Below are 9,212 nucleotides of genomic sequence, written 5' to 3' on the forward strand. Positions count from 1 at the left end.
ATCTCACATTTAATGAAGTGATCACTGCACACACACACACACACACACACACACACACACACACACTCTCACTGGCATTTTCCCATTTGGCTTTTCCCGACCGCAGACGAGGGTTTGCAAAGCATTTTTCCCGGTGTTTTTCTGTCAATTTCTTGTATTTTCCCCCCTTATGAACAACAACTTTGGCCACACGATAAAAACTCCTTGTGGTTTGATCGATCTGAGCAACCGTAAACGACGCCAAACATAGGCATTTTGAGTGTGTTATAGTGCTTCCTAAATATAGAAAATCACTTCCTGCCCTCCATCTGCGTTTCGCGCCATGGCAACACAGTGGCGTGACGTCACGTGAAAACAAGCTATATACTGTTACACATGTGTGCAGCACACAAAACAGTGTGCAAGTCATCCCCTATCACAGCATTTGAAATGTTCCTATTTTTGTTTTAGGAGTTCCCAAAAACAGTTTAACATCCATGCAAGGATAAACACTTTATTTGTCGTATAATATGCATTTATTTTTAACTGATTTGCTCACAGACTCCCAAATGATTCGTACAACGACTCGTTTTTCCAAACCACTCTAGCGTGACTCTAATCGGCGGTGATTGGTCAGATGACAGACCCATAAACATATTGATAAAGCACTACAGTACTACAAGACGCTCTATTCTTTGACAACTCCAATAACAGCGACAAACATTTCACATATTTAAAAAAAATTGACATTGGAGACCTAGAAGCTGCGCTGAGCGTAACTTACACACGCGCCCGCACACACACACACATACTGCCTCGCGCTCTAACGCAACAAAACCGTTCAAAACCCATAAAAGCAAAAATTATTAATAATACTTACAGGTTGTGATTCGGAGGAGGAAGCTGATCCATATACACTGGGTAAGTAAGTTACTGAGCCCTCCTTCTGGAACAACCGCTTGTGAATGCACATTTGAATTCATTTATGTTTTTGAACTAACGTTATTTGTCAATAAAATGATGAGAACACAATCGGGCTATAGTGTTGATATGAACTCTAACCACCGATTCTTCACATGCTCGTCCCTGGTAAATGAAAACAAAGTGGCTGAACTATCTCTGCATAGTAGAACACAGCGTCTTCTCGACATGATGCTATGATGAAGTGTTTGAGTGTGTTGACTTCGAGTTTACACTTCCGTCTGCGCGCGCAGTAACTGGGCGTGGCCAGTATGTATCTACAGCTAATGACTCGTTTCAAAAACAATTCATTTAATAGACTCACTTTTAAAAGACCATAACTTTATATACGGTGCACTTTCAGATATAAATCTTTGCAGGATGTTTTCATTCCCTTAGAGCTATATTCCACACCATTTGAACAGTCATTTTCAAAAATCCATGATAGGGGCTCTTTAAAGTCATTGAAATGCTCACAAAGGAATCAATTCGTTTTATAACGACTATCTGATTCATTAACGATTCCATGCGTTAATGATTGTGGTATCCTTACAGGAGTGTTAACCTTCTCTCTGTCTCTGTAGCGGCCATGAACTTCTCCACCTCCACCGATGACGAGTCTCTGTTCCGCAAACCCAGAGTTCAGTTTTTAGAGATGCCCAGTGAGTCCGGCGGCTCGGACAGGTACAGGAGGTGTCTTTCCTGCTTCATTGCATCATGTTTGGCGATTTGTTTAGCTTTATATCACGTCATGCTCCTTCTCAAAGGGACTTAACTCGCATTCTCTCCAGCTCTCCAGCTTGATCTCCAGCTCTCTGGTACTAGATAAAGGGAAAACGCCACAATTCTTTAAGAGATTCCGGAAAGAATTTGCACATTGGACGGATGTAAAGGAAAAGCTGGAGAAAGAACTGTCTGACCAGATCAAGATCAACTCAGAAAAAGGTTTGAGATGACATGAGATGCGGTTACCCCATGTGACCTGGGTAATTCGGCGATCGCATCCCTTGCTTATCGCAATAACCCTGTATACAGGGATCCCAATACAGGGAATACACCAGGCCATCCTGTGTCCTCGAAGATGGCGAGGCCAGGGTGGCCTTCGAGCACAGCACAACGAGTAAGTTTGCATCACCTGTTTTTATATATACCTGTTAATATATAGATTTTTAGGCAAACATTTAGGCTTAAAGTACATTTGGATACCCATTTCTATTTTGTTTTGTTCCAAAATGTTATTTAACCATACTTTTCATTATCATTCTGTATGTTTCAACAGGCGCTTGCGTTCGGAGGATCCTGTGCCAGACAACTGGAGGGATGTCTGTCTGTAACAGATGCACTGTTTAATGTTTAAAGTGTCTTTCTGCTTTTTATTGTGTGTGTGTGTGTGTGTATAGTTCTTAACTTGTTAAAGCTTCAATTGAGTTCATCTATATATTTCTTTGTTGTTTCTGTATTAATTGTGTATATAGTTTTTACTTTGCTTTATTGTAATTTTAATAAAATACAATTTGCTTTGAAAAATTGTTTGATTTGATCACAATACAAGCTAAGACGTCATATCCCAGAGGGCTTTGCATCTAAACAAACATGGCTGCACCCTCAATGTTACAAGACACACAAATAACACGCAAATATCTCTGAAAAACCTCGACAGATTTGGAAATATATTTCAAAAAATGAGAAAAGTAGACCATAATGATATTTATTTAAAATAAATTGTAAGTCCTCCATCTCTTCATTGTTGGCACAATACTGTAGAGAAATAAAAATCAAACGAAAAGTTTACACAATTGCAACAGAGTTTGACAGCTGTCTGTAAAATACTGTAGAAAAATCAAAATCAAATGACAAGTTAAAGTTATTTTAGTCCTATTTTAAAAATGTTAAAATAATGATTTGGTCATCAAATCACAGGCGTTGGGGCATCTGAAGTCTCCGTGACACGCTGGATACAAACTGGACCTGACGAACCCCTATTTTCTCGGGACAAGCAGAAAGGCAGAGGGGAAATAATTAGCATAGCTGATGTTCATAATATTAATGCATTTGATCTGATTCAGTAGTAGTATAAAAGGTGAGCAGTATGTGAATGAATGGTTAAAGAGATGCGTAACTTTATGGAAATTGTTCTCCCGTTCTGGCTCGTTCTCAGCATCCCTCAAGGAGCTCTGAGGAGCCGACGATGGAAGGAGACACTGTCCTGGGATGCCCGGGTAGAGTGCGTGGTGCCCTCTTCAAAATCCTGCTGTGGTAAACCAAAAACAGAGAGGTTATTTTACTAATGTACAGTGAGCATAAATTCATGTACAATACTGTTCAAAGTATTTACAATACACTTACAACAAGTACTCTACTTACAATACAGTCTGTCTGGGTTGTCAGTTCACAACGAGGCTCCATTTAAATTTGTCACACATGGTCTGTGAGAGGCAAGCAGACGTCCGGCAAAATCACAGTCTGAAAAAATAGAGTCTGAGATCCAACCACTCCAGCTCCAGGACGTAGATCAAGGTCAATTATTTCATTGGTCACACTGAGGCTCCTTTTACATGAAACTACAATGTTTAGACGCTATTGAGGCTCCTTTTACATGAACATCAAGTCCATACGCAAGCTCCCAATTTTGTCCAAACATCTATAGTTCATTCGCAAGCTCACAGTTGAAAAACAAAACATTGATAGTTCATAGTCTTGTGTCATAAAATGTGACACAAATTGTAAAGAATCAAATGTTCAGCCACTCCAGCTCCTCTATCTCCCCACGAAAAGTCCTCTTCTTGATGCCGTGGTCGAAGCAGATCTTATCATCTTTCTTAATGTCCGTGGTGGCCTGAAAGAGCAGGACGTGCCCGTCTCCCCCCTGAAGCTTCACTATGCAGTGGCATGGCTGCACGTTGTGCTTCTTCTTTGAGTGTGTAATCCATCTCCCGATGGTTTCCAGAGACGGGTGGCACTCACAGGGGAAAGTCTCCGCATCGATGCAGATTTCGTCAGGGCCATGTTTGAAGAAAAACAGGTTGCCCAGCTGGTCCTGCGTCTCTGCCATCTCCCTGCCCTCAGCACCTGTGATCACCTTTCCGTGGAAATCACACAGGATGGAGCCCTTCCCGAAGGCCTTGGTTGCAACAACGCCTGTGGTCAAAAAGAGGGAGTCATTAATGTGCTGTTCATGATGTTATTATATTCATTTTATTTATGGATTTTACTGTGCTCATAAGACAGTTGTACATACCTTTCTGCTCCCCAAAGGCCTTCACAGCCAGACCCGACCATTTCTGCCTGGTCACCCTCTTGATGATGCACGGGTCACTCTCCGCCTGTGCTCTGCTGAGCGGCCTCCACTTCGCCATGATGTCCTCTGGACGAGGATGATTGGCTGTCCAGCCCTCTGCATCTATGACTTTGGCCACCATCGCTGCAGTTGGGGCACGTCTTGAGAATTTTGCTGTCAAAGAGAGCACATTTGAATTAAAATTCAGGTTCACACACTAGTTCAAAATGTTTCTGTTGGAGCAAATCTAATCATTGGATCATAAGGAAGTATATACACTTACACAAAAGATGTTGCTCCCGAAGGCTGTACTGCAGAGCCCTCCACTTGTCATAAAAGACTCTGTCGGCGGGGAACCCAGCTTTTTCTCTCTGGGTCTTGTTGGGTGGTTGGCCAGTGATTCCCACAGGGAAGGCCTGCAGGAAAGCATTAAAGTCCGGGGCTGGGCTGCCAACCTCTTCTTTCACCCGCCTTCTCTTCACTGCCTGGGTGCCCTCTTCACCAGAGTCGTCAGAAGAGGAGCTGCAATATTGAAAAGGTTTGGAGGTTACACACTAACGAACTGATGGATGAGCGTTGAGAGACATTATAATTATAACAGATTTATAACATAATTATATTACAGATAATTACATACCGTGTCAGGGAGCTGACAACGGCTGCTTCAGAGTGGCCACCGGCTGCTCCAGAAGGTTCACCCGCCGTGCTGGTGGACGCCTGTTCTGAGTCCAAGTCTGCCTGTTCAGGAGCATTAGCCACAAAAAAGTCTCTTTGGCAAAGCTCTTTCAGAAGAGCCAGTCTGGATGGTCTGTGGGGGTAACGTTTCACCATCTCCTTGTAGTCCCAGTTCCTGGCTTGCCGTGTCCACGCCTTGGCAGACTCCTTTGCCCTATTTGTTTCCTCCATCCGTTCTTCGGGTGTGTTCTTTTTCATACACACTCTGCTCAGATGCGTCGACAGCATCTCCTGTGGTTTCCCACACAGCAAGCAGTGAATGATGCGACGGTTGAATTTCTGGCTGTGAGACAAAGCAGACACACCAAAACTTACAAATCAAATGAATGAAGACAGTGAATTCTTAAAACAGAGGCCTAATGTGACCCTTGACCAGCAAAACTTAAAAAAGAGATAAAAACTTAAACCTTAAACTCTTAAGTATGCAGCAGAACAGGGCATTGTCCTATTACCATTGAAATGGAGCTCAACAGAAAATACACAAAAACACAAACATTACCTCTTCTCAGCTTGTCCTTCCATTTCAGCAAAATCCAATTCAGATTGTCTCAGCAGATCAGCAGAGTAGATAGATCCAAGTGTTCCCAGCAGATCAGCAGAGTAGATAGAATCCAGATGTCCTCAGCAGAATCCAATTCAGATTGTCTCAGCAGATCAGCAGAGTAGATAGAATCCAAGTGTTCTCAGCAGTTCAGCAGAGTAGATAGAATCCAGATGTCCTCAGCAGAATCCAGGAGTCCTCAGCAGATCAGCACAGTAGAATCATTTGAAGAAAAGTGATTTCTCTAGCAGAATGCTTCCCAGATAAACCTCCTGAGTGTCTCAAACCAGCCAATCAGATCGCAGTATTATACAATGGGTGTCTGCCTCTGCGCAGACCTGATAATGGGCCATCATGAGATAGCTGAGCCATCAGTCAGCCATCAGTGAGCCATCAATGAGCCATCAGTTTTACTGCCTGAGCTTGTGAAATGAAACTGATTAGTTCTAATGGTTTTTAAATGGGCAATCATATTTACTGCCAGGGATACTTAAGTGTTTGTTGGCTTAAGAGATGGAATTAATTTAAGTCCTGAGGGAAATAATCTTTCTCAACTCTTAATCTTTCCGAACTCACTGATTAATTTGATGCTAAAAGCAGAAAGAAAGCTTGAGATTTGAGTTAAATAAAGACGTTTTAGCACAAAACAGTAACGACAAAGGCCTGGGGTGAGTTCAGCGGTGACCGCCGCAACTTTAGTCTGTATTATCAACTCCCTGAACAAGATACAGATAATTCAATGCAAACACATTAAAGTGCAGGTCTCAAGCTTTCAATAGACGTGCAAAACTTGTATGTAGCATAAACAATGACTGAGATGCGTTCATTTTAATAAAATAATCCAAGTTGAAAACTGGTAAAGTGCTCCCAGATTTTCACCACGGCAAAGAGGTCAGCTAACCTGACGACCTCTCATTCCCTCTATGAACATGGTAAAGACAAATAAGTGTTGGGGTATGAAAGCACACATACCCCTAGATTAGTTTTATATTAAATAATAATATCAGGCTGTTTCATGTTTTTCCCAGCCTGAGAGAGCAGGGGTCAAACAGGCCTCGAATTAGGCCTCTGAGCTTTACAGTGACTGCACTAAAAATGGCTGTACGAATTTGTTTCTGCTTATTGCTGGTCAGAGAGGGGAAAAGATTATTTCCCTCAGGACTTAAATGAATTCCATCTCTTAAGCCAACAAACACTTAAGTATCCCTGGCAGTAAATATGATTGCCCATTTAAAAACCATTAGAACTATTCAGTTTCATTTCACAAGCTCAGGCAGTAAAACTGATGGCTCATTGATGGCTCACTGATGGCTCAGCTATCTCATGATGGCCCATTATCAGGTCTGCGCAGATTCTCTTGGATTCTATCTACTCTGCTGAACTGCTGAGACAATCTGAATCGGATTTTGCTGAAATGGAAGGACAAGCTGAGAAGAGGTAATGTTTGTGTTTTTGTGTATTTTCTGTTGAGCTCCATTTCAATGGTAATAGGACAATGCCCTGTTTTGCTGCATATTTAAGAGTATTTTATTTCTTTTTTTTTACTTATGTCTCATTCTTTCAGATCATAGTTTAAACAATGGATTCTATATCATGTAATTTTGTTTTTAAGGTCCGCTGATCATACCGTTGTCCACTGCTTGCAGTGCCACAAACCCCAGGAAAACCTTGCTGCTCACCTGGCCAGAGTCTGCATGAAGAAACGCACGCCCGAGGAGAGAGCTGCCGAGGTTCAGAAAGCCAAGGCTTCGAGCAGAGAGTGGGTTCGGATGAACAGGACCTGGGACTACAACCAGATCTGTGCGCTCCTGCCTCATCACCGCTCTCGCGTCATCATGTTTCTTCAGCGTGGTTTTTTTATCACGAACCAGCCCCGCGAGTCTGACTGTGATGAAGATGATGCTTCTGCTCCTTCATCTGATCTTCCTCAAACGTAAGGGGCAAACCTTAAACATTTTAAATGTAAATTCTTTTCTCACTTTATGTTATTGATAACTTTAATAGTCTTGTCTGTTATGTTTAATCCAAACAGCCGGTTGGTTCAGAGGGCTCCTGGCATTAAACACTGCCAGAAGATCGTGAGAGTGGCGAAGCCGGACGTGCTCAGGATCCAGAGGGACCTCCAGGCGGGCAGAGAGCTCTCCAACACGGACCAGACGCTCTACCGCTATTACTGCGAGGCGCTCTTGGTGTTTGTCCACATGCAGCGTCCCAGAGCTGTGGAAGCCTTGACGGTAAGTTCACTCTGTACACACTCTGTATGTGCTTTAATATTGGCACACTTGTGCATTTGTAAATAACGCCTTTTCAATATTTTCCAGGATGCTGAGTGGGTGAACAAGACCAAGCTGGGTGACAGATTTGTGATCGGCGTACAGAGGGAGAAAACCTCGAGTATGCAGATCGCTCTGAGGAGGAAGCTGTAAGTTTTACTGTACAAACTGTTGATTTCTCACCACCATAGTTTTAAATGGAATAACTCATCTGTCTTTTTTCCATAGTGCTTGGAGCTGTACTTCAGACGAATCAGGCCTGAGAACATTCAGCCGGAGAAACTCTGCAATAGTTTCTTTGTTTCGTCATCCGGCGTGGAGGTTCAAAGTGTCTCTCGGGACATGAATCGGCTCCATAAATTGTAAGTGCCTTACACGGGTCCATGTGTGTGTGTGTGAACGGATACACTTCTTTGTATCTTGCCTCATCACAGTCACATAACAATTAATATTTCCTTTTTGTTTCTGCAGGTACAAGCTGGCTCCTTTCTCTGCTCAGTGTGTGCGGAGGGCTGTTGAGGAGGCTGCAGAAAAGCTCCCGGCGCAGCAACAGGAGGCGCTGCACCATTACCTGTCCATCAGCGCTGGTGCGGTCCGGCCGCAGGATGTCATCAACGCAGCTCTGCTGCTGGAATCATTAGTCAGGTACACATCTCTTCATCCAACCATGGCATTACTCATCACAAACAAAGTAACGTCATTCTGTCTTTCAGCACATTTCACAGTCCGCAAGCCTTCAGCCGCAAAGGTGGCACGGCTTATTACACAGGAGGGGTGGAAGGTCAACTGTCCCAAGCCGGAGGACATCGAACGGCTGTGGACACCACCTTCGAAGGCAGCAGTTGAAGATGACAAGTTCATCCTTCGCTGTGTGTCTGAGCAGAACTGGTCGGGCATGACCATAAAAGACTTTGGTGATGAGCGTGGTTTTGGTAAGAAAACCTTTCATTTGTCTTGTAAGGGCAGAAAAAAACAATAATGTAAAATGTACAATTTAGCAGCCAATAACTGCAGCAAGAACTACATTTACATTCTGAACTGTTTGTCTACATGTAATTGTCACCAGGTGACAATTGGGCGGAACAATGAACGCGGTGTTGTTTCCATGGGGAGCTAATTTAATGTAACACCCCACCGGTTGCCCCATGAAAAACAGTTCGGCTGGATTCCGCAAAGGAGAAACGAGCGGCAGCTGTGAGATGGGCGGAGATTGAATCATCGCGTTCACGAGGGGGATCATAAAAGCAGATGTTCGAGTGAAGAGGGCAAGCGGCAGGGGACAGAGGAATCCACGGCAGGGAAGGAGCCTGAAAACAGCAGTTCAACCCGGATGGAGAAGGAGAGACAGCAGTAACAGTAAAGTGCCATTGGAGATCCTAATTATCTGACTCCGGTCTACCGTATATAAACGACCAGTGAATTTGCCCTGGATCTTTGTGCATTCTGA

At 43.4% G+C, this 9,212-nt stretch overlaps 2 protein-coding genes across 2 annotated transcripts; one reads left to right on the top strand and one right to left on the bottom strand.

Moving 5' to 3' along the window:
* Positions 1-3,110: 3,110 nt before the first annotated feature.
* On the bottom strand, positions 3,111-5,473 carry LOC148997526 (uncharacterized). Its single transcript, XM_089120061.1, has 6 exons — positions 5,451-5,473; positions 4,854-5,234; positions 4,500-4,738; positions 4,178-4,390; positions 3,304-4,077; positions 3,111-3,190 (listed from the first exon to the last, which is right to left on the bottom strand). The coding sequence occupies exons 1-5, from the start codon at positions 5,471-5,473 to the stop codon at positions 3,671-3,673; spliced, it is 1,263 nt and encodes a 420-aa protein (XP_088976187.1). The 3' UTR covers positions 3,111-3,190; positions 3,304-3,670.
* Positions 5,474-7,507: 2,034 nt separating this feature from the next.
* Positions 7,508-8,706, top strand: LOC148997527 (uncharacterized). Its single transcript, XM_089120066.1, has 5 exons — positions 7,508-7,726; positions 7,814-7,914; positions 7,994-8,127; positions 8,237-8,410; positions 8,479-8,706. The coding sequence occupies exons 1-3, from the start codon at positions 7,508-7,510 to the stop codon at positions 8,109-8,111; spliced, it is 438 nt and encodes a 145-aa protein (XP_088976192.1). The 3' UTR covers positions 8,112-8,127; positions 8,237-8,410; positions 8,479-8,706.
* Positions 8,707-9,212: the final 506 nt, after the last annotated feature.

This window comes from Pimephales promelas, chromosome 2, assembly GCF_988280905.1.
Source record: "Pimephales promelas chromosome 2, fPimPro1.hap1.1, whole genome shotgun sequence".
NCBI lineage: Eukaryota > Metazoa > Chordata > Actinopteri > Cypriniformes > Leuciscidae > Pimephales > Pimephales promelas.

Excerpts from the sequence above, each read along its gene's own strand:
- LOC148997526 (XM_089120061.1), bottom strand. The coding sequence starts at position 5,473 with ATGGAAGGACAAGCTGAGAAGAG. Across the intron at positions 4,739-4,853 it reads GTTGTCAGCTCCCTGACACG|CTCCTCTTCTGACGACTCTG; the intron begins GTATGTAATTAT and ends TCAATATTGCAG. Across the intron at positions 4,078-4,177 it reads GGCCTTTGGGGAGCAGAAAG|GCGTTGTTGCAACCAAGGCC; the intron begins GTATGTACAACT and ends TTTTGACCACAG.
- LOC148997527 (XM_089120066.1), top strand. The coding sequence starts at position 7,508 with ATGTTTAATCCAAACAGCCGGTTGGTTCAGAGGGCTCCTGGCATTAAA. Across the intron at positions 7,727-7,813 it reads GAGCTGTGGAAGCCTTGACG|GATGCTGAGTGGGTGAACAA; the intron begins GTAAGTTCACTC and ends AATATTTTCCAG. Across the intron at positions 7,915-7,993 it reads ATCGCTCTGAGGAGGAAGCT|TGCTTGGAGCTGTACTTCAG; the intron begins GTAAGTTTTACT and ends TTTTTTCCATAG.